This window comes from Garra rufa, chromosome 8, assembly GCF_049309525.1.
Source record: "Garra rufa chromosome 8, GarRuf1.0, whole genome shotgun sequence".
NCBI lineage: Eukaryota > Metazoa > Chordata > Actinopteri > Cypriniformes > Cyprinidae > Garra > Garra rufa.
Genome location: NC_133368.1, coordinates 11,017,906 through 11,042,975, shown reverse-complemented (window position 1 = coordinate 11,042,975; position 25,070 = coordinate 11,017,906). Strand labels below are relative to the sequence as shown.

Here is a 25,070-nt window from a genome sequence, read left to right as displayed (position 1 = left end):
ATCCAATATTACAGATTATTATTTGTTTCTTACAAACATGCATCTTTGAGCTTCACAAGATTAACTGATGGACTAGAATGGTGTGAATTACTTGTGGATTATTGTAATGTTTTTACCAACTGTTTGGACTTTCATTCTGACGGCACCCATTCACTGCAGAGGATCCAATCTTTTCTGATGAAGAAAAAAACTCATTCACATCTTATTTTCTTTTTCTTTTTTTTTTTGGTGAAATATTCCTTTACACATATTTTACAAAAACAATGATATTGTACAAATTATGTAAGGGATAATCAACGGTTTGCCGTGCATTAAAGGATTTTAAATGCACGACGTGGAGGCTAATAACCGCCCGACGCGAAGTGCATTTTAAATCCTTTAATGCACGGCAAGCCGTTGATTATCCCGCTTATTCCATGGTCATTTGCTAAGTTATAAACAAGTTAAAACTAGTACTGCTCTTTGCAGCTCAATATTTGACTGAATAGGTAAAAAAGACGGTTATTTTCGTCAGTTATGACACGCCGCTCTAGCATTCTGCCTGCTTCAAATCAGACACAGACATGAAATAGTGCGGTAAGATCACATTTATTTGAATGAATTCTAGCATTTGTTTCAGTAAATTATCCATCGACCGAGAGAGAGGTAGAGATGACAGTTGTGTGTGTGTGTGTGTGTGCGTACCTGTCTGCATTGCTGTGCGTCTGCGCGTCTCTCTCTACAAACAACGAATTCATTCAAAAACCGCAGTTTTACCACCTCGTTGCTGAGGAATATAATGTAGCGATCTAGTATCTAGGATATTTTAACAATAAGAATTGCGGGGAAGTGCTGACAAGAAGTTTATGTATGTGCGCAGCACAATGCGATCTCCGATCTCTCTCTGTCTCTCTGCGTTTGTGTGCATCAATTAAAGCAGCGCATTAATATAGAACGGTGATTAAACTGACTTGGAACTACCTGTGCATTAAACGGTTTTACTGCACACCTGCCAGCCAATCAGAATCCAGTATCCAGACATTCCATGGAATAATATGAATTAGGCACCAGTTTGCCAAAACATAACATAGTCATGAATTGTCATCGGTGTTGGCACAACACTCAACAGGCGTTACTAAGAATCTCTGCAGCAGTTCACAGAAAAGACCTTGGTGCTTCGGTAACAAAAGACAGAGAACTGCATGACAACAAGCTGCTGATTCTCTATCTCACCTCGGCATTCATTATATATCAGCATTAACCTTTATATATTTGAACTTTTGTCCAAATTGTTGAAAATCAGCTGACATTAGTGACCTTAACAATAACCGCCTAGTCAAAATGAACTTACTTTGCAAAAATGTTTTCATGAAGCCAGTTCACTTTAAATGCACATGGAAATGCAAAGACCAAGAACATAAGACCATCTCTTTTTTTTTTTACCAAACAAAATTTGCTGATGGAGGTCTAATAAAGTATTAGTAGCAAAAATGACATAAAACTTTGAGATAGATGTACTCTAGCCTTCTCTCTCTCTTTATGACACACAATGCATTTCCTACCCAAATACGGCTGAGCCTATTAAATTTCACCAGGGGAATTCTTGTTGAATGCAGATAAAAGGAAATGTTTTTCTATAAGACCCATAATTGTTGTGCACGTCTGCACCTGTGCCTCAGGTCCATCCACAATGAACTCAATGACAACGTTAGGCTCTTTGCATTTGGATGAATGACATTTTGAATGAAAAGACAAAAAGTAAGACTAAGACAAATAAACTGTTTTTGAATATCACTGTAAAAACACTGTACTTTCCCAAGTAAATGCACATTACTTGTAACATCCAAGTCCTACGTGGTTCTTTAAAGGCTTAATTTGTCTATAATGAATCGCTGAGACTTGCTCATTTGACAACAACAGGCATTTAAATCTTCTGGTTTTATGTATCATAGCTGCGTGCAATGTGGCAAAGCAAACTAATCAGCTAGGGTTATTATGTCGTGCCATTGGACGCATATCGTGAAAAACAACAGTGCTGTGGTTGGTGGGTTGAAAAATAAGCCAATCTCACAGTCATGAGCTCAAATCATGCCCAAAGCAACAGTGCTGCAAAAAGCCTCTCAACAGCCTGCAAAAGTCTTATATTATTCGAACCTAAGACTGTAAGAGTATCTAACTACTGAGTGTGTCTAACAGTGATGGCTAACCAGTATTTAATATATGGTGGCAAATCTAAGACCACATTGAGAATCAGAGAATTTAAACACAAAATTGAGTTTTAGGATATTTATTTTACCAAAATAAGAGGGATCATACAAAATGCATGTTATTTTTTATTTAGTACTGACCTGAATTATATATTTCACATAATAGACATTTACATGTAGTCCACAACAGAAAATAATAGTCGAGTTTATAAAAATAACCCTGTTCAAAAGTTTTGAACCCTTAATTCTTAATACTGTTTTGTTGCCTGAATGATCCACAGCTGTGTTTTTTTGTTTAGTGATAGTTGTTCATGAGTCCCTTGTCTGTCATAAACAACTCTGAACCACTGTTCTTGTCACTCATAGTGTCCACAGATGAAGACAACAACGAAGGTATATCAAAAAGTCTCTTTTAATGAAATTCAACAATAGAGCCAACGAATTGTAAAGGCCGGCAGCCATATCACCCTGTAGCCCAAGTTTGGTTGCCCACTGAAGCTAAGCAGGGTTGAGCCTGGTCAGTACCTGGATGGGAGACCTCCTGGGAAAACTAGGTTGCTGCTGGAAGAGGTACTAGTGAGGCCAGCAGGGGGTGCTCACCCTGTGGTCTGTGTGGGTCCTAGCACCCCCAGTATAGTGACAGGGACACTATACTTCCAAAAAGCACCGTCCTTCGGATGAGATGTTAAACCGAGGTCCTGACTCTCTGTGGTCATTAAAAAATCCCAGGATGTCTTTCGAAAAGAGTAGAGGTGTGACCTCGGCATCCTGGCCAAATTTGCCCATTGGCCTCTGGCCATCATGGCCTCCGAATCATCCCCATATTCTAATTGGCTTCATCAATCTGTCTCCTCTCCACCAGTAAGCTGGTGTGTGGTGGGCGTTCTGGCGCACTAATAGTTGCATATGAGTCCCTCAGTTGTCCTCAGTGTGAAAAGATGGATCTCAAAATCGTACAGTCATTGTTCAAATACACAAAAATGCTGAAAAACCAAATAATTTGTAGGACCTGAAGGATTTTTCTGAAGAACAGCAGGCAGTTTAACTCATGAACAACTATAACTACAAAAAAAAAAAAAGCTGTGGATCATTCAGTTAACAACACAGTATTAAGAATCAAGTGAATGTAAACTTTTGAACAGGGTCATTTTTATAAATTCAACTATTTTCTCTTGTGAAATCTCTTATTCAGGTCAGTACTAAAAAAAAAAATAACATGCATTTTGTATGATCTCTACTATTTTGGCAAAATAGTTAACATTTGGCAGATTCTGCAAGGTGTATGTAAACTTTTGACCTCAACCTCTTTCTCTCTCTCTCTGTAGATATATTGCACAACAAAATTAAGAAATGTTTTTGTAAGACTGATTACAAAATATTTTCAAAAATAACTAACAGTACAGACAGTCAGATGTTTTGGCTTTATCTCATCTTCATTAGCTAATCTCAATTCCGGAAAACATGACAAGGTTTTACACAAACTTGTATGCCGCTGTCACGAGAGACAAACCGAAAAACCAAAACACTTTCAGTTTCCATTTTTACTCAGATTGTTATCATAAATGGAAATAAAGAGGTTAAAAACGGTTGCATAGTTTTCAATGATCATTATTAGACCTATGATATACATATATAAGCATGCATTGTTTTAGTGAAAGTGAACATAAAGCAACAGTGCCTCCCTCTGAATATCACACACACTGCAACAGGTCAGTGATTTTCAACAGGTTTTGCTTCAGAAACCCAAAACGTACATTGGACATCAAGGGATGACCTGATATTATTCACTGTACAAAGCAAACAAACAAAACTGAATTAATATTACATTGAACCGCATAGGCAAAACAATATGCAAACATTAGTTTTGAATGTTATTTGGTTTCTAAATTACTTCAATGTCAATGGTTTCATGCTCTCAGCAGTCAATAATTGAATGCATAAAATATGCGTCTGGCATATATTGCATCTGTCTAATTTGGTTGCTTCTACAAAGTCACAGATGAATTTGCTGCCAAATACAGCTTCATTGGACCTACAGCCTTTCCTCTAAACACGATTCCACTTATTTTCTGCAGTACATCAGAACAAAACTGCCATTTCATTTCAACAAAAATAAGAGCACGTATTTTATTCCTTTGTTGTAGTTTATTTTTAAAAGACAGTGCAGTATTGCTCTAGATCATATAAATCATCTCCATGCACAAGAATCAGTCCAATCTTGACATTTAGTTCAGGTTCATTGCATTGATATTCTTCCTTCCAGTGAAAGGGAAAAAGATGAGGTAACTCCGGGACCTTCTCATGGGTGAGCTATGATTCAGCAATCTCTCTGCTTGCAGATGAAAGTTTCAAATGAACTGATTTCCTGAAGCAATGGGATGTGCGGTCAAGTGGAGTAAGATGACTATATCAATCTCATGCAGAGGTGAAAAGGCACTGGCTGAAACAGGAGGTACTAAACCTCATTTTACTCGTGCATTTTATCCCATAGCGTCAGCCCTTGCAATACTATTCTATAGTATCACATGCATTACTATTAAATCACATGCCTAAAGTAAAATCAACATCTATTAAAACCATTTTCTCAAAAAAAAAAAAAGGCTTCTGAGTTCAGGAGGATTTTCTCTGCCTAAAGCAAGACAGATGCCAAATCCATTTCAGAAAGGATCTCATTTTCTATAAAAATATTATGGGAATTCTTGTTAACCCTTGATCAAATCAGGCACCGAGCAGCTTCATACGAAACAGGCCGTGTTTATGAGAAACCAGTTATGAGATTCCATCAGCCCTGTCGCTTTTCAATAATTGATCAAATAACACATCATGCATTACGAAAAGTATTGGATGCTACTGGCTGGTGTCATTCTGATGAACTGAAATGCGTGCCTGCTGGCTTCCCTGCTGAAGACATCCATCATTCTGACAGACTGAGAGTCAACAGTTCAACAAACAGCATGAAAGATTCACAAACTAATCTGTGTTGCAAAATCTTCCGTGTCCTACACATTCCACTTCAGATCTCTTTGAGAGAGAAAAAACACGTCTAGACATAAAACCGTAAACAGCACTCAATGTACAGCAAATAAAAAATATTAGTGAATCATTTTAATCTAATCCTCATACAAAGCTATTATATAGCTATTTTAAGACTTAGAATATAGCTTATAAGTACATTAAGACAAAATTTTGTTTTCTTGGTGAACTATTCTTTAAAGGATTAGTTCACTTTCAGAATAAAAATGTCCTGATAATTTACTCACCCCCATGCCATCCAAGATGTTCATGTCTTTCTTTCTTTAGTTGAAAAGAAATGAAGGTTATTGAGAAAAACATTCCAGGATTTCTCTCCATATAGTGGACTTCAATTGGGATCAGTGGGTTGAAGGTCCAAATTGCAGTTTCAATGCAGCTTCGAAGGGCTCTACACAATCCTAGCCGAGGAAGAAGGGTCTTATCTAGCGAAACGATCTGCCACTTTTTTTTTTTTTTAAAGTGCTCATATTGCACTTGCTTGATTTCATGTATTACGTAATCACATAGTCAGAAGTACCAATCCAGTGTTTACAAAGTGACCGTGCAAAGAAAGTCACACACTTTACAAAAAAATGGTAAAACAATGATGTCAGATGATTTTGAAGTTGGAGGAGAAAATTTGATTTTTTTGCCCTACCCTATCTTTTTGAACCAAAGTACACAGATGACTAACTAACCATTATTGACTTTTTTCAACATGATTACATAATGCTTGAAGTCAAGCTAGTGCAAGATGAGCATCTGTGGTTAAAAAGTGTATCAATTCGTTTTTTTTTTTTGTTTTTTTTAAATGACTGTTTGTTTCACAAGATAAGACCCTTATTCCTCAGCTGGGATCGTGTAGAGCCCTTTGAATCTGCATTGAAACTGCAATTTGGACCTTCAACCTGCTGATCCCCATTGAAGTCCACAATATGGTGAAAAATCCTGGAATGTTTTCCTCAAAAACCTTCAAAAAGGTTCTTTTCGATTGAAGAAAGAAAGACATGAACATCTTGGATGACATCGGGGTGAGTAAATTATCAGGAAATGTTGTTCTGGAAGTGAACTAATCCTTTAAAACAACATTGTGAACAGATAATTTTTTACATTTATTTTTAATACATATATTTCTGTAAATTTACACATTTTTTTAATTGCGCCATCACTTAAAAACGTTCCTGGAAGCAGGGTCGTCGGACAGGGGGTAATAGTGGAACAGAGTAACAGGGGCCCTTGGTGAGGGGGGGCCCATCGCGAGCCACACATCCCCCCCCCCTCCCGAACGTATTATTGCGATAGCAAAACCACCGCCAGTGCAGGTAAACTCCCCGATCCTAAGAGACGCACTAGCGACCCTTTAGCCGCATTGTTAGTGTGTCTGCGTCTGCCTCCCATGCCAGAGACCCGGGTTCGAGACCTGTGTGCGAGTAGGACCCGAGTGAAAGGGGTTACACAACCCCCCCCCCCAAATTTGTCATATATTTAAATGTTTTTGTAAAAACATACATTGGTAAATATTGCTGTTTATTAATGTGTTTTGTTAAATCGGTGCATATATATGTATAAAAATGATTAAATATAATTTTTCCTTGAGGTCTTTTGAAAAATTGTATATTACAAGCAATATGCAATATGCACCATAGCTAAATCTGTGCAAAGTATGTTTCGTTACGTTCAATGGGTTATTTTTTGCTTTTCTTAGTGTTGCTGAAAGTTCTACATTAATAACTGTTACAAATAAATTAACATACAGTGCCTCTCAGAAGTATTCATACCCTTTCACTTTTTCCCCCTTTTTGTTAAATATATTGCAACCTTATGCTTAACTGCTTCAAATAACTTTTTTCCACATCAATCTACACTCCATACTCCTAAATGATTGCATAACTATTCATAGCCTTTTCTGGGACACAGAAGTTTAGCTCAGGAGCATTCGTATCATTTGTAGATGTTACTACACTTCGAGTGGAGTTAACCTGTGGCAAATTCATTTGAATAAGTATGATTTGGAAATGCACACACATCTCAATTAAAGGTCTAACAGCTGAAATGCATATCAGAGCAAAAACCAAGCCCTGAGGTCAAAAAACGTCCTGTAGCACTCAGAGACAGTATTACGCCAGGCCACGCATCTGGGGAAGAGTTCAGAAAAAATTCTGCTAAATTGAAGGTTCACAGAAGCATGTAGTCTCTGTTACTTTTAATGGAAGAATTGGAATGGAAACAACCAGGACTCTTCCTAGATCTGGCCTCCTGGCCAAGGGTATGAATACTTATGCAATGTACTTATTTGAGCTTTTTGATTTTTAATAAATTGACTTTTTTAATGAATTGTTGTGACAATTCTGTTTTTGCTTTGTCATTATGGTGTATGGAGTGTAGATTGATGTGGGAAAAGGGTAATTTAAAGCAGTTTAACATAAGACAGCAACATAATTGTGAAAAGGGGGTATGAATACTTTTGCAAGGCACTGTAGATACAGTACAATACATATAATAATGCAGATAAATTAAAGACATCCTGGCATGAGAATATTTAAGACATGTAACTGCATAATAATTGGTGCAAAACACTGCAATACAATTTGGAAAGTTATAAGTATAAAATTTAGTTAGAAATATTAGGCTACAGTATCACATTGCCCTTTGGGAGGTGGAAGAACAAGGTAAAGGGTTCGAAATGCATAGTTTCAGGGTACAGTTTTGTTTTGAATCGCTCGTCTCTGATGCACGTGTTCAAGAGAAACACAGACCCGCAATGAGTCAGTGATAGAGCGATCATGTGCATGAGAATGTGGTTTAGTTCAGTCTGAGCTGTTTATAGACCAGTCATAGGGCAGATAGCTCACTTTGACCTTTCCTTCTGACAGCAGAGTCTGCAGATTCCTCTTCTTCTGTGATGCTCCCATATGGTCAAACACCCAGTTCAGCAGCTGAAAAACAAAACATTACTAACTTAGCAAGTGCATGTTTAAAGATAGAACCAAACACTTGCATTGTATGGAAAAGGGCATCTTTGGAATTCTGCTAAACATCTCCTTTACTGTTAAATAGAAGAAAAAAACTATGACTTACAATGAAACCACAAGATTATCTTCCATGTGCATGAATTGAGAGTGATGATATATTTTAGTAATACCTTTTCATCAGTGCCTCCAAAATCTGCCTTGTACCATTTAAAGATCTGGCTGAGCTTCACTTCTCGTCTCACGCTGTCAATCACAACGCTGTCGTCATTCTCCAGGAACGCTTCTGCTGCTGCTCGCAACTGACTATCAATGTCCTGATGTGAAACACACAGGAAGACTTGGCTATAAAACACTATTTGCTTTACACTGTCTGAAGAATTTAGACATTTATACACTGTATTGTAAATGAGAGTACTTAGGATGTTAACCTGTGCTGTGTATGTCTTAATTGGAGGGCAGCTCTTTGCACCACAGTTCAGTGCAAAATGAACAAGAGGCTCAACATCAGGAAGTGCCACCTAATGGATGAAGACACACATTACTAATGATGATAACATTCAGATATATTCTACTCCAGCTTCTCAGCTTTTTTTTTTTGTCTAAAAAGTACCTCCACAATTTCAATAGACTTCTGTTCAAAAGTCTAGTGTTGGTAAGATGTCTTAATGTTTTTGAAAGACATCTCTTATGCTCACAAATTATCGCATTTATTTGATCGAAAATACAGTAAAAACAGTTATATTGTGAAATATTATTACAATTTAAAATAAATGTTGTTTATTTGAATACATTTTAAAAATGTAATTTATTCCTGTTATGCAAAGCATCATTACTCCAGTCTTCAGTGTCACATAATTCTTTCAGAAATCATTCAGAAATCAAATATGCTTATTTGTTACTTTTATTAACAACGTTGGAAAGTGTTGTGCTGCTAAATATGTTTGGAACCTTTTTTCAGGATTCTTTGTTGACTATAAAGTTCAAAAGAACATAATTTAATTGAAATATATATTTTTTGTAACATTATAAATGTCTTTACGGTCACATCCATTTAATGTTTCCTTGTTGAATAAAAAATATTTCTAAACAAAAAAAAAAAAAAAAAATCTTTTGAAATGTAGTGTATGTACACACTGGTTTAACATAAAACATAAAAGCCAGGATTAGACTTCCTTTTCTTTTTTTTTTTACTGAATTTTACTGAAAATTAATTAATTAAAGTTAAAAGTTAAATTAAACTATTTTTAATTATTTAAATCTTTTTTTCAGCTCTAATATCTTTCGTTTAATAGATTTATTAAAGCAAACTTGAAATATTTCCAAATACACCTGGAACCTGCTGAAGTAATTTGCAAAATAAAATGCAAAAATTGAGGTACCTTTCTCCTATAAATTACAGGCAATACAAATCTGAATTTTATGGAAGCCACTGAAAAAAAAGGTAATTGCGACTCTTTATCTCACAATTCTGAACTTTTTCTCGCAATTGACTTTTTTCTTAGAATTGTAAGATAGAAATTCACAATTTTGAGTTGTAAAGTCAGAATGGCAAGACATAACCTCAAATAAAGTTATAAAGTAAGAATTGTGATATAAACTCACGATTGACTTTTTTTTCTCAGAATTGTGATATAAACGTACAATTTATAAAGTCAGTTATAAAGTCAGAATTGTGAGATATAAACTCAGAATTTTTCTCAGAATTGTGTGATACAAACTCACAATTGACTTTTTCTCACAATTGTGAGATATAGTCAGAATGGCAAAATATAAACTCACAATTCTGACTTTTGCTCAGAATTGCGTGATATACACTCACAACAGACTTTTCTCAGAATTCTGAGATATAAACTTGCAATTGCGAGATATAATTATATAATTGTGACTCTTTCTTAGAATTGCATGATATAAACTCACAATTGACTTTTTCTCAGAACTGTGTAATACAAACTTATAATTCAGAGTCTTTTTCTCAGAATTGTGTGATATAAACTCACAACTGACTTTCTCAGAATTGTGAGATATAGTCCGAATTGCGAAATATAAACTCACAATTGACTTTTTTCTCAGAATTGTGAGATATAAACGTGCAAATGCAAGATATAAAGTCAGAATTGCGAAATATAAACTCACAATTCCCCCCCTTTTTTTCAGAATTGTGTGATATACACTCACAACAGACTTTTTTCTCAGAATTGTGAGATATAAACTTGCAATTGCGAGATATAAAGTCAGAATTGCGAAATATAAACTCACAATTCTGACTTTTTTTCCCCCAGAATTGTGATACAAACTCGCAATTGAATTTTTTCTTAGAATTGCGAGATATAAACTCACAATTCAGACTTTTTCTCAGATTTTCTTAAAGGAATAGTTCACCTAAAAAATGAAAATTCACCGGCTACATTGCCAGAACACGTTGACACGTCACGCGCCGGCTGTTGCTGTTCAATACAGTTGAATGTTGCGGTGGATCAGAGTTAAATAACGATATAAATACTGTTAACTAATCGACTAATCGTTTTGTGTCTTTTTGTATCGCATAGAGCCGCAGGGTTTAATTTGGGTTTGTCTGTGTATGTTTTTTTAACTCTCAAAGATTTGGTGCCCATTGATTGCCATTATATGACTGAAGACAGCAACGGCTTGAGCTAAAAATCTCTGTTTGTGTTCTACTGAAGAAACAAAGTGACCTACATCTTGGATGCCCTGGGGGTAAGCAGATAAACATCCAATTTTCATTTTTGGGTAAACTATACCTTTAATTCTGACTTTATAACTTGTAATTGAGAGTTTATATCATGCACTTCTGAGAAAAAAAAAACTGTGACTTTATATCTCGCAATTCTCAGAATTGTTAGTTTGCTAGTTCCGAGAATTGCGAGATAAAAAGCCACAATATATTTATTTATATTTAGTGGTGGCAACAGGCTTCCATAGAATTTACCCTTGAGATACATTCTTTAAAAAACAGGGGTTTTTACCATGATTCCATAAAACAAGTGTGAACAAACCACACATTCTCTATCTGGGTTACCTGCAGCCGAGGGTCGTTTCTAGAAAAGGGCTTCAGGAGTTGTGCCACACCTTTGCGATTTCCTCTAAGCACTCCGTTTTCAATATCCTGCAGTGTGAACACCTCACCGCCGATGAAGTAGCTCACATAGTTGAAGAACTGGAAAACAACAGACCAAATGTACAAGCACTGAAAACATTTCACATTTACTTCTTAAAATTCTTAAACACCAAATCTCCACTTCTCTTACCCGATACCTTTGCCATATGTTTTTTGGAAAGCCCAGACGCAGGTTCCCATGTATGACGAGGGCATTATAGATGTTGATAAAGAAAGCCAGTTTTTCTTCACGACTCAGAGACAGTAGCTCCACACGCTGAAGTTGGACAGCGAGATCACAGTAGCGCTCAAAGTACAGGCTCCGGGACATGGCCTTGTAATCAACTGTCTGAAAGTGGAGACCCAGACGGTCACAATGACACGCACCTTTCTTATTTAAAACATAATGTGGCGTAACGCTCCTCAGGTCATTCATCCAACACAAACATCAAATGTCTGAGTGCATGTAGCGTTTGTATCTGTGACAAATCTGGTGAACAAGGTCTTGCATCTGTTTGATATGCAGTGTGTGATGAGATGCGTAACGGTGCGTTACCTTGCCATCTTCAGAGAGATGATCAGAGTACAGTTTCAGGATCAGATTCCTCAGTGCCTCCGAGAGCTCACAGGCTGCTTTGGGCAAGAGAATAAGAAACGACAGAAACAATCAAACACAAAAGTTTTTTTTTTTTGTTTTTTTTTTCTTACCCATTACGTAACTGATAACTAGATACGCATATCCTGAAGGAAATACCAGCACTTGTAAAGCAGCAAAAAAGTATTGTGTTAAAGTTATAGGTAGGTTTATGTTTTAGGTTTTGCGAAATACTTTTCATCCAGTGTCATCCAAAATGTTCATGTCTTTCTTTCTTCAGTCGAAAAGAAATTAGTTTTTGAGAAAAAATATTACAGGATTTTTTCATATAGTGGACTTCAATGGGGATCAACGGGTTGAAGGCCTAAATTGCAGTTTCAATGCAGAATCAAAGGGCTCTACACGATCCCAGCTGAGGAATAAGGTTCTTATCTAGTAAAACGATCTGTCGTTTTCTAAATAAACCTTAAAATTTATATACTTTTTAACTTTTTAACCACAAATGCTTTTACACTTTAAACTAACTCTGCAATGTGCATCTTTACGCATTATGTAATCACGTTGGAAAGGCCATTTGACTTTCTTTGCGCGTCCGCTTTGTAAACACAGGTCGGTACTTTCAACAACCTTTCCAACATGATTACATAAAGCGTGAGGTCAAGCTAGTGCAAGATGAGCATTTGTGGTTAAAAAGCACATTATTATTATTATTAGTTTTTAGAAAATGATTGTTTTGCTAGAAAAGACCCTTATTCCTCGGTTGGGATTGTGTAGAGCCATTTGAAGCTGCACTGAAACTGCAATTTGGACCTTCAACCCATTGATCCCCACTGAAGTCCATTATATGGAGAAACATCCTTTTTTTTTCCAAAAAATCCATGTTTTTCTGAAAAACTTTAATTTCTTTTTGACTGAAGAAAGAAAGACATGGGGTGAGTAAATTATCAGGAAATTTTTCTTCTGGAAGTGAACTACTTCTTTTAAATATGTGCAAGAAAGACAAGACTAATCAATAAAAATATGCAAATAGATTTAAGAAATATTGAAACTGAAATTAAAATATTATGAAGAAGTCGTTGCTGTCATTCTGTCATATACTTTTCTATCATTTCAATCTTAAACATTTTATAAATATGGCTACACAATTATGACTAATTGTGATTGTTCAAAATATTCAGGGTCAGAAAGATTTTAAAGAAATGTATACTTTTATTCAACAAGGATGCTTAAAATTACAAAATAAAAATGACACTAAAAGGCATTTATAATAATACAAAATATTTCTATTTTAAAAAAATTATGTTCTTTTGAACTTTTAAAAAATCCACAAAAATTATTAGGCAGCACAACTGTTTCTGACATTGATAATCATAAATGTTTCTTAAACAAATCATCATTTCAGAATGTTTTCTGAAGGATCATGTGACACTGAAGACTGGAGTAATGATGATGAAAATTCAGCTTTGCATCACAAGAATAAATTACATTTGAAAATATATTCAAATAGAAACCAGTTATTTTAAATTATAATAATATTTCACAGTATTCTATTTTTACCGTATTTTTCATCAAACAAATGCATACTTGATTAACAAAAAGACTTTTTGTTCTTTCAAAAACATAAAAAACCTAATTGACCCCAAACTTTTGAACACTAAATCTGATTCCCCATTGCATTTGTGCACCAGGCAGGGATCTTAAAATGTTCAGCATCTGCAAAAAAACATGTTCCACATTTAGTATCACATTTTGATGCAATGTGTGTAGACTTAAATGGAACGCTGTAATTGACACTTGTTATGATTAATTCATTCCTGCACCTGTAACTGCAATCTTGATTATTAATTTAAATAACCGTGAAGCTCTAATTACAAAAACTAAAAATAGACAGCACACCTAAGCCGGAGTATTAAAAAATAATAAATAAATAATGTTTATTATTATTTATAAATAACAGTACAGAAATAATATAAAAAAAATAATAAAGATTTAATTGACTGCAGTTTAATACTTAATGTTGAATGACTAAAAGAACATCAATATAGTGCTGCCTTACAAACAAGCAAGTAATTAACATTTAACATGACTGGAAATGAACCAAGCTCATAAATGATTAAATAATCATTGAGTGTAACCCCACGCTTTAGAGACGCATACAGAACACATACAAGTCTAGACAAGCATATTTAAGAGAAGTGAGAACAGAAAGATGAATCTAAAGAAGTTGGCGTAAGACTAAAACTGTGGTTTTGGACATCCTGCTCGTGCATACCCATCATTACGCCACATGCTGCCGTTTCTTCAGAGGTAAATGCTGTGTTGGGAACATGCTCCAGTAGCCTAAATAACACACTTCTGTTATCCAGTCACAGACTTCAAATGCTTCCTAACCATTAAAGGTCCCATATCGTCAAAATCAAAATTTCCTGGCTTTTTTCATGATAACTAAGGTCTAGGGGCTATCTAACTACCATATGAGTTTCAAAACAGTCAATCCACAGTAAACTGCACACAGCCTGCTTAAAGTAGCTGTTCATTTTCACGAGCAGCTGTGACTTCCGTAACGATGTGACGTCCGATCGACTCAAGTCACCGCCTTCAGTCACAAACCAACGTCCCACCCTCCTTTTGTCAAACCCCCAGACAACAACGCATCCATTCCATTGAGCAACAACAACAGGAAAACAAGTGGAGAAAACCCTGTTCAGTCGATAGATGTCAAGCTACGATCATTACACAGGCTTCAGAACAACGTGAATATAAGAGACCAGCGGCACGTCAACTTCAGCCTCTTTCACACAGCGATTCCGGTAAATACACGGATAATGTGTCCCACGATTTGTTCCGGAATTGTTTAATTTGGTTCATTCACAGTTGTTTTCCGGGATCTGTGCGTGCTTTACACACAAACCATAAAGACATGTGACGTTTGGATGTGAGATGTAATGCGACGCGTACGATTCACTAAACTGAAACTAACCTGAACAAACTGTGCTTCAGCGCTGATAGTGAGGAGCTGGCTCTGCCTGATGATCGCTGCTTCATTCCACTTTGCACGTAACGTTATTTTTCGTTGTGAAGAGTCGCTTGATAACGTGCATCATTACTACAACACTGCCTTTAGGTTCTGGCTTTGGTTCACACAGTTCACGTAATTTTCCAGAATCAGCGCGCATTGTGAAAGGGGCTTTACTAAAGCAACAGTTATGTAGCTTACTGCATTCGGTGTTTGTAAAAGAAAAAACATTAATGATCATTCTAAAATATCCTGTTGAGTATCAGCTCTCTCTATTGCTCTGAGCTCGCTTACGCTTACAGCTTACATGACCGTAGTTACCTGTGATTGGCCTGGTTGTGCGTCACTCAGAAAACAACAGGCCAATCAGAAGAGAGGCTCATGAATATTAATTAGATGGGCCAAAATCGACCTGTTTTTGACAGAGCTCCTAAAAAAGGAGCTGTAAAAATATATTGAGATGGATTTTGGCACTTATACCGCAAATATATATTCTTAAGGACATCAACAAATAAAATAAACCTCCAGAAATGTGTACGATATGGGACCTTTAAACTCTGGGTCATTTCACCTGCTTCCTTCCTATCTCAAAGAAAATGAGTGGAGCCAGAGCAATCTATGAGAGCCAACACCAATGGCAAACATGATTCAATACATCATCCTTTCACTGGTTTACAGAAAGTAAACACAGAAATGTCTTTGTGGGCAGGAACCCATCATTACTGTACTAGAATAGACTAGGGCTGTGTCTGACCACTGAAACATGCTATATGAAGGTCAGCATGGCATGTTTAAATCTGAGACTGTGAAATAAGATTATAAATGTACATTTTTCCTTTTTACACTTTATAATATGTTTTAAGACACGCCCAAACTCGTAGACGTTAGTTTGACAGTTGAACAGCTAAGCCCAGGCCTCCGTTACTAATTCGGAAACATGACTTCTGAACTAGTAACAAAGGAACGTTGAGTTGCTTCATTAAAAGCTTATTAAATTATTGTATTAAAAGCTCAATGTATTATGTAGTGTAGCGTATAAGAGAGATGAACTGAGCAAGTGTGATTACCTGAACCTGATACAGCATTCATTCTCAGCTCAATCTCATATTCACAATAAAACATTAGTCTGAATGAGGAAAGCATTATCGTTGTCGTAATGTTGATATCCTTTTATCTGTTAAAGGTGCAATGTGTAATATTTAAGATGATCTCTAGACAGAAATGCAATATAGTATACATAACTATGTTTTCAGGTGTGTATAAAGACCTTCCTTAATGAACCATTATGTTTTTATTACCTTAGAATTATCAGTTTATATCTACATACACCGCGGGTCCCCTCACATGGAAGTCGCCGTATTGTTTCTACAGTAGCCCTAAACGGACAAACCTCATTACTCTTTGCTGTCTAAAATGATGACATCTTAATCCCGTGTGGGCCACCGTAGCTTCTGAAAAGGGAGGGGTGAGTGGTGGACGGGAGCCGTTTGGTTGCAATTCACAACCTCACCGCTAGATGCCGCAAAAATCTATTTCGAAAAATAACTTTCGTTTGCAAAAGCTTTTATTTTTCAGTCTCTTGTTGACATCTAATGGCCAAAAAACATAGCTAAAATCACTATCAAGAACACACGCACTGTTTCTCAATACTAAACACTATTATTATATACTACTATTATTATTTATACAAAATAATATTTACTGAATAATAATATTTAATAAACAACAACAACAGCCATCATAAAAGTTGCTAGGCAATTCAGTCAAAAGTACAAAGGCAGCGCTGATGAGCTCACATGTTCGTAAACGGTGACGCAAAATTTCAAATAGACGTTATCTTTATTAACAAACTGCATATTTGAACTATAAACAAGTACAGTTTCACATGAAAGCCTCTTAAAACTACATTCTGTGACAGAAAAACAGTAATATTTTTAAAATTATGGTGGATTTTGGCATCTACCAATAAACTCGCTGTAAGAAGTACCGCAAGCGGAGTGATACAAACAAAGTTCTTTTGGACTCTAATATCGCCTATTTATCAGATTAACATGAATTAAGAATGAACAATACTTCTACAACATTTATTAATCCTGGTTAATGTTAATTTTAGAATTTACTAATGCATTTAATCCTTATTAAGTTGTGTTTGTTAACATTAGTTAATGCACTGTGAACTAACATAAACAAACAATGAAAGACTGTATTTTTATTAACTAACATTAATAAAGATTAATAAGTGGCATAATTAATGTATTGTTCGTTGATTGACAGGCCAGTAAGGCAGCAGGGCTTAACAGATTTACAGTAAGTCATGACTTGTCCCTCAAAGATTTGGTTTCCTGTCCTAGTCATAGCTAACCTTTTTTTTGGCTTGATAACAATGATAACAATAGAGTTTGTTAATGTAACACCCAAATAAATTCCTTCAGATTTTGGCTTGCTGAAACAGAGAGAGCTGAAGTAAGCTGCCCACACCTTTTTCTCTGTACATCCAGTCTAGCAGCTGTACATCCTGACAATCACCTCGCTCTTCCTAAACTCTTCTATGTCCGCAACCCTCCAACACTTAAACTCTCCTAAAGATGTACAGCCTGACTATTGAAATTCATTGCATTCAATGCATTAGACTAGAACTGTAGAATACAATAGGAAACGTTTTGCATTATTGACAGAATTTATATTCCTCATCATGTTAAACTATTTCAATGAATACTTTATTGATAAAGGATGCATTACATTGAAAGACAAATTAAATTTTAAAACATTCAAATTCAATTTTGAATAAGTAAGAATTTTAGTGTGTTTTAAAGAAATCTCTTGCGCTCACCAAGGCTGAATTTATTTGTTCAAAAATACAGAAAAAAATGATATTGTATAATATTATTACAATTGAAATTGTTAATATCTTAAGTTAAAAAGTACAGTATTTATTTATTATAGAATTCTTTTTTACTTTGATCACTGTTTATTCATTTAATACATCCTTACTGAATAAAAGTTTTTATTTTTTTAAAAAAGGAGGAAAAAATACTGACCACAAACTTCCGAACAGAAGCATATATTGTTAGAAAAGATTTCTACTTCAAGAGTGCTGTTCTTTTTAACTTCTTATTCATCTTTCAAACTTTTGAACAGCAGTGTATATTAAATTAAAATAATATTTCACATTATTGCTGTTTTTTCTGTATTTTGATTAAATAAATGCATCGGTGAGCATAAGAGACTTCTTTCAAAAACATAAAAAAAAACATCTTACTGACCACAAACTAGTAAAAACAAGGATTTATCAGTTTGCACTGAGTTGAGACATTTTATCAGTCAAAGCACCTTCTGAACCAGGAAACGGGGCTCTGTTATAACCATTAATAAAATACAATTTCCAGTTGTATAAAAGACCCCTGGGGAATGGACTGATTCAGTTATCTTTCATCAATATGAAACTGACAACAGCAGATATCAGTGGAGAAACAGCTGGTGATATGGAAAGGTTGGCTCACATGCAGGCACAAAAAAATACAGAAAAAACAAAAACAAAGTTTTCTTAGTTTCTTTAAAGCGGTCATTGGATGCCCATTTTCCACAAGTTCATATGAATCTTTAGGGTCTTAATAAAAAGTCTGTAATATACTTTGGTTAAAAATTCTTAATAGTAGTGTAAAAAAACACCCTTTTACCTTGTCAAAATCAGCTCTGCAAAATATCAGCTCATTTTATTGCATTGGCCCTTTAACTGAAAATGAGCTCTGCTCGCCCCGCCCCTCTCTGCTGTGGGATTACGAGCTGTAATGTTTACTTTAGCCGCGTTTAGCCGCGTTTATCGGCGAAACTTGCCAACAAGCACATTATTAAGAAAGATCATTTGCAAAGACGCATAAAAACCCTTATACTCACTTCTGCTGTGGGTGAAGCTGCATCACGAATGATTCACACGAACATAGACGCATATGTACAGTGGGTACGGAAAGTATTCAGACCCCCTTAAATGTTTCACTCTTTGTTATATTGTAGCCATTTGCTGAAATCATTTAAGTTAATTTTTTTTTCCTCATTAATATACACACAGCACCCCATATTGACAGAAAAACACAGAATTGTTGACATTTTTGCAGATTTATTAAAAAAGAAAAACTGAAATATCACATGGTCCTAAGTATTCAGACCCTTTGCTCAGTGTTTAGTAGAAGCACCCTTTTGATCTAATAAAGCCATGAGTCTTTTTGGGAAAGATGCAACAAGTTTTTCACACCTGGATTTGGGGATCCTCTGCCATTCCTCCAGATCCTCTCCAGTTCTGTCAGGTTGGATGGTAAACGTTGGTGGACAGCAGTTTTTAGGTCTCTCCAGAGATGCTCAATTGGGTTTAAGTCAGGGCTCTGGCTGGGCCATTCAAGAACAGTCTCAGAGTTGTTGTGAAGCCACTCCTTCGTTCTTTTAGCTGTGTGCTTAGGGTCATTGTCTTGTTGGAAGGTAAACCCTCGGCCCAGTCTGAGGTCCTGAGCACTCTGGAGAAGGTTTTCGTCCAGGATATCCCTGTACTTGTGCCGCATTCATCTTTCCCTCGATTGCAACCAGTCGTCCTGTCCCTGCAGCTGAAAAACACCCCCGCAGCATGATGCTGCCACCACCATGCTTCACTGCTGGGACTGTATTGGACAGGTGATGAGCAGTGCCTGGTTTTCTCCACACATACCGTTTAGAATTAAGGCCAAAAAGTTCTATCTTGGTCTCATCAGACCAGAGAATCTTATTTCTCACCATCTTGGAGTCCTTCAGGTGTTTTTAGCAAACTCCATGCGGGCTTTCATGTGTCTTGCACTGAGGAGAGGCTTCCGTCGGGCCACTCTGCCATAAAGCCCCGACTGGTGGAGGGCTGGAGTGATGGTTGACTTTCTACAACTTTCTCCCATCTCCCGACTGCATCTCTGGAGCTCAGCCACAGTGATCTTTGGGTTCTTCTTTACCTCTCTCACCAAGGCTCTTCTCCCCCGATAGCTCAGTTTGGCCGGACAGCCAGCTCTAGGAAGGGTTCTGGTCGTCCCAAACGTCTTCCATTTAAGGATTATGGAGGCCACTGTGCTCTTAGGAACCTTAAGTGCAGTAGAATTTTTTTGTAACCTTGGCCAGATCTGCGCCTTGCCACAATTCTGTCTCTGAGCTCTTCAGGCAGTTCCTTTGACCTCATGATTCTCATTTGCTCTGACAAGCACTGCGAGCTGTAAGGTCTTATATAGACAGGTGTGTGGCTTTCCTAATCAAGTCCAATCAGTATAATCAAACACAGCTGGACTCAAATGAAGGTGTAGAACCATTGCAAGGATGATCAGAAGAAATGGACAGCACCTGAGTTAAATATATGAGTGTCAAAGCAAAGGGTCTGAATACTTAGAATCATGTGATATTTCAGTTTTTCTTCTTTTAATAAATCTGCAAAAATGTCAACAATTCTGTGTTTTTCTGTCAATATGGGGTGCTGTGTGTACATTAATGAGGAAAAAATTTACTTAAATGATTTTAGCAAATGGCTGCAATTTAACAAAGAGTGAAACATTTAAGGGGGTCTGAATACTTTCCGTACCCACTGTACATCGGGATCGGCGCTTTCCTTTTAAAACCGAAAGTAACGTTAATCCTCTGCGTCTTCAGCGGCTCAGATGTCTGGAGTAAATGACGACTGCTTTGTTCATGATTACATCCAACAACAGAACACCTCATTCGCTCAATTAGTGTCTTCCTCTGCACCTGAGTCACACAATGGCGATCACATTCGGACTGTTTCAGCTCGGTGAGGGCGGGTCTAAGGTATGGCGCTCATGTCAATCAACTGTGTGCCATCACAACGACAAGAAGCTGAGAATGACCTGAGATATTACTTTTAAAGATAAAATTTTTAATTATGTTTTATTATAGTGTTGGGCGATATGCTCAATTTTCATATCGCCCTATCGTCAGCCTGAGAGATCGCCGATACACGATACTATCGTGCTAATTTAATTAATTATCTATGTACTAAATTCCTTATTCGTTTTGTAAAGGTAGACTTTCTTTTGGCATATGATTAAGTTGTGCGTGTACAGAGCGCTATCTGCCGGAGTTGTTCAAGTTACTTTCGGTTTCATTCTCTGCTATCGTCAGTGAGTGAGTTGTAAATGTGCGTGCCAGAATGTAAATGAATGAATATTTCTTTACCCGTCATATTGCGAGTATGTTACCGCTGTATGTCTGACCGTTGTCATCAGGTGATGTTGTAGTTCAGTTCATATTGAATGCGGAGAAGTGATGCGCGTGTAATTCACGTGCGTATTTTTAGCGCCATCTGATCGCATCGTAATTCTAATTAACGCCTATAGACGTTACTGAGATGAATGTTTATGTTTACTATATACAGACTGATTATGATACATCGTAATTAATTCAGCCTGAACCAGGTTTTACTACCTCTGTTATCCTAATGACTGCAATGCTAATATAATATAACACTCCCTTTAGAATCTACCACCGTACTGTATGATGAAAATCTCCCATTTTCACTGCACGAGGTGCGTTAAGGCGCTGTGGCCTCTCTATGCGTGTGTTTATACCGCGGCAAGTTTCTGAAGCATCCTAGAACAGACTCTCTGTGCTGCATTGCTAAAGTTAAGTTCTTTGTTGACGGATAAAAATAATAATCGTCTAACTATCGTCAAAGGCATCAGCAACAGGCGATATCTCTGACTATCGTCGATACACGATACTATCGTCTATCGGCACAACCCTATTTTATTAACAAGGTTCGGGAGGAGCACGATCAGATAATCAACCTGGACCAGGTGGAGCTCATCAGCCAATCACCTTAACAAGCTCAATTCGTATATAAATACAGCCAGCTCACCTCTGTTCCAAGACGGTTTTCTAGCATCCTACCCCCTGGACAGCATCGGAGCCCTCCCCCTGGACAGCACGCCAAATATGCTTATTAAATTTGCCTTATCACATTATATGAGAGTGCGAACTCATGAATCATTGTAGGGTGGTTGTGTACACAAACTACCAACATGTTAATGTTCAAACAACATGTAAAAGTTAGTTTTGCATCCGATGACCGCTTTAAAAGTGAGCCAGTAGCCTAAAAAATAGCAGTCATTCCTTAAAACAATCAATACCAGCAAATAAGTATGAGGAAGTACTTAAGGAAAACATCCTAGACAGTTCATACTAACCTCCATCAATCTCACCATCAGAGTCAAGACTGTTTTCTCCAGGTACAGGTGGAGCATCCAGTGGGACAGGTTCCTCTCTTACTGATTGGACGAGGCGTTCCAGCCGCTCAGAATCCTAAGAACACAAAAAACGCTATTTTGTCCCCATCCAGTTTCCCAGAAATAAATATATTTCCAGAGTATAGTCAATAGTGAAATCATACATTAATTACTGCTACTCATCTTACCAGGTTCTGGAGGTCCTCGTTGTTTCCCACATACAGGTTATTGAAGAATATCTGTGGTACGGTAATGTGACCTGTGAGCTCCTTCAATCGTGCTCTTATTTCTCTATGCTTGTTCACATCCACATCACACACAGGCACACCTAATGTACTTAGAGTAGCTTTGGCTTGTATGCAGTGAGGACAGCTGGGCACTGAGTACACTGTTACCCGCCCCCTCATGATGGTCCCGTCCTCCACCATCACAGCACCTGAATGGACGGAGTGAAAGCAATGAACCCAAGCTGACACCTGAATTCCCTGAATTCAATAAACTGAATAAACAGGCAAAAAAACTAATAAATAAAAACAGGGCACATTCTATAAATAGTTGGGACTTGGTGTCCCATGACTTGTTCTTTATTTTGTGTAACTAAAAAAAACCTCAAGTAACTTATGCCATCATTTTGGCATAACAAAGTGAACTGATATTCAATTGTAATTGCTGTTTAAAAAAATATTTTTAATGGCTCTCCCATATTTTGTGCGTGCATATTTTTTCTAGAAAACTGCTAAATCACAGTACATTTATTTGTAGTTTAAATTCTCTTTATTTTTATAGTTTCAGTTTTAGTTCTTGTCTTTTTTGTTTTAAGAATTCATATTAGTTTTTTTATTTGTATTTCAGTTTTAGTAATTTTAGTACTTCAACTTTAATGTTTTTCATGTAAGTTTTTTTTATTCATTTTTTTATCTAATTTGTATTTACTATTACTATTTACTGTAAATGTACTATTTACTAAAAATTAACAACAAAGTTCACTATTGTATTGAGTAATTGGTGGTTGCAAAAATTGCAAAAGAAGAAAAAACCTTATTTAGCTGAAACCACTCAGATTGACAAATATTTTCTGAAGGCCAAGCACCTACACTACCAGTCAAAAGTTTTAGAACAGTAAGATTTTTTTTAAAGAAGTCTATTCTGCTAAGCCAAGCCTACATTTATTTGATCCAAAGTGCAGAAAAAAACTGTACAATTTTGAAATATTTTTACTATTTAAAATAACTGTTTTCTATTTGAATATATTTTTAAATTAATCTATCCTGTGATTTCACAGTTGAATTTTAGCATCATTAATTCAGTCACATGATCCTTCAGAAATCATTCTTATATTCTGATTTGCTGCTCAAAAAAACATTTATTATTACTATTATGTTGAAAACAGCTGAGTAGAATTTTTTCCGGTTTCATTTATGAATAGAAAGTTCAGAAGAACAGCATTTATAAATGTCTTTATCATGATCAATTTAAAACATCCTTGCTAAATAAAAGTATTAATTTCTATAATTTCTTACCCAAAAAATATATACTAACTACAAGCTTTTGAATGGTAAAGTGAATAATGTTACAAAGGCTTTTATTTTAGATATAATAGAATAGAATAATAGAAAATAATAATAATAAATGCTTCTTTATTAGCATTTAACAGCAAATCAGAAAATCAGAATTAATTCTGAAGGATCATGTGACACTGAAGACTGGAGTAATGATGCTGAAAATATAGCTTTGAAATCACAGGAATAAATTACATTACAAATAGAATTAAATAGAAAATGTTAATTTAAATAGAAACAATGTTTCAAAATTGTACTGTTTTTAAATAAATGCAGGCTTGGTGAGCTGAAGAGATTCCTTTAAAAACATTAAAAATCTTACTGTTCAAAAACTTCTGGTAGTAAAACTGGGAAGAGTACATTTATGCTTATTTGCTGAAAAAATAGGAGCATTTTATATATAGGTTGTATACTATTTATAGAAATATCGAAACATAGAAGTATACTATTTACAAAAATGTACAACACTCAGCATGGTTACTATAAAATTAATGTCACTAGAAAATACACTTGTGGCTCCTTCTATAAAACCATAATGAATAAATTTTATTTTTAATCTAACTTTATGCACTTTTACAGTATTATAATTTGACGACAGTGGTGATTAACAACAATAACAGTGGCTGTGATATGATTTTCACGGACTCATGTTAGAAATATCCAAGGATCACTAATAATAACAATAATAGTCAGCAGTTTAGCACAGGAAGCAAATGCTGTTCTCTCCAAAAGCTAATATGACCTACTACAACATTGCTAAAGCTAAAAACACAAACCTACCCACCCGGCACAAACCTGAATAAGCGCTTTCCCAGACGTACCTTATCTTTCCAGCTGTTTTGACTCGTATCGGTATCAGTGCTCCAGTGCTCCACCACCTTCACATAGACTCTGACTTTGTACACCGCTTACAGGTAAACGGATTTGCTGAGTAGGCTCATTTTAACTACATTTGTTTGAACACTCTTACGCAAAGTCACTGTTCCATATAATGCTATTCATAATGACTCAAAACGATATTCAGCTGCACCCGTGTACTCATAAAAACTGAGTAGAGAAGCAGATAACCGGACTACAGAGGGAGCATCATCATCGCTACAGCAATGTGAAGTCAGCACACACAAACCACCAGATAGTCAGAAAGACTATAATGTAATAACAATAATAGTAACAATACTTATAATGACAATAGTAATAAAAAATATAGTATATACACAAAAATATATTGTGTGCAATCTGTTATAAATGTAAATAAAATAAAAGCTTTTACATTTTTTTTATATTCACTAGAATTAGCTTATTCATATTTTTGTCTCGTCTCATGGGCGTATTCATTTTTTATTTGTAATTTATTTAAAATTTAAAGTAACATTTAGT

At 36.0% G+C, this 25,070-nt stretch overlaps 1 protein-coding gene across 2 annotated transcripts; it reads right to left on the bottom strand.

The window, feature by feature from the left end:
- Positions 1-7,785: 7,785 nt before the first annotated feature.
- LOC141341148 (uncharacterized) lies at positions 7,786-24,770 on the bottom strand. 2 transcript variants are annotated; one of them, XM_073846288.1, is made up of 9 exons: positions 24,515-24,770; positions 22,323-22,570; positions 22,096-22,210; positions 11,842-11,918; positions 11,437-11,634; positions 11,208-11,345; positions 8,599-8,688; positions 8,341-8,484; positions 7,786-8,134 (listed from the first exon to the last, which is right to left on the bottom strand). In XM_073846288.1, exons 2-9 carry the CDS (start codon positions 22,560-22,562, stop codon positions 8,006-8,008), a joined length of 1,131 nt encoding a protein of 376 aa, XP_073702389.1. In that variant the 5' UTR covers positions 22,563-22,570; positions 24,515-24,770; the 3' UTR covers positions 7,786-8,005. The 2 variants fall into 2 exon arrangements, with proteins under 2 accessions (XP_073702389.1, XP_073702390.1); XM_073846289.1 differs by having other exon boundaries at positions 11,842-11,915.
- Between the last annotated feature and the right edge of the window lie 300 nt (positions 24,771-25,070).

Bases quoted from the DNA above. Each gene is read 5' to 3' on its own strand.
- LOC141341148 (XM_073846288.1), bottom strand. From the start codon at position 22,562: ATGGTGGAGGACGGGACCATCATGAGGGGGCGGGTAACAGTGTACTCA. The intron at 11,635-11,841 runs GTAACGCACCGT...CTCCACTTTCAG, and splicing joins ATCTCTCTGAAGATGGCAAG to ACAGTTGATTACAAGGCCAT. The intron at 8,135-8,340 runs GTATTACTAAAA...TTTGTTTTTCAG, and splicing joins TTGGAGGCACTGATGAAAAG to CTGCTGAACTGGGTGTTTGA.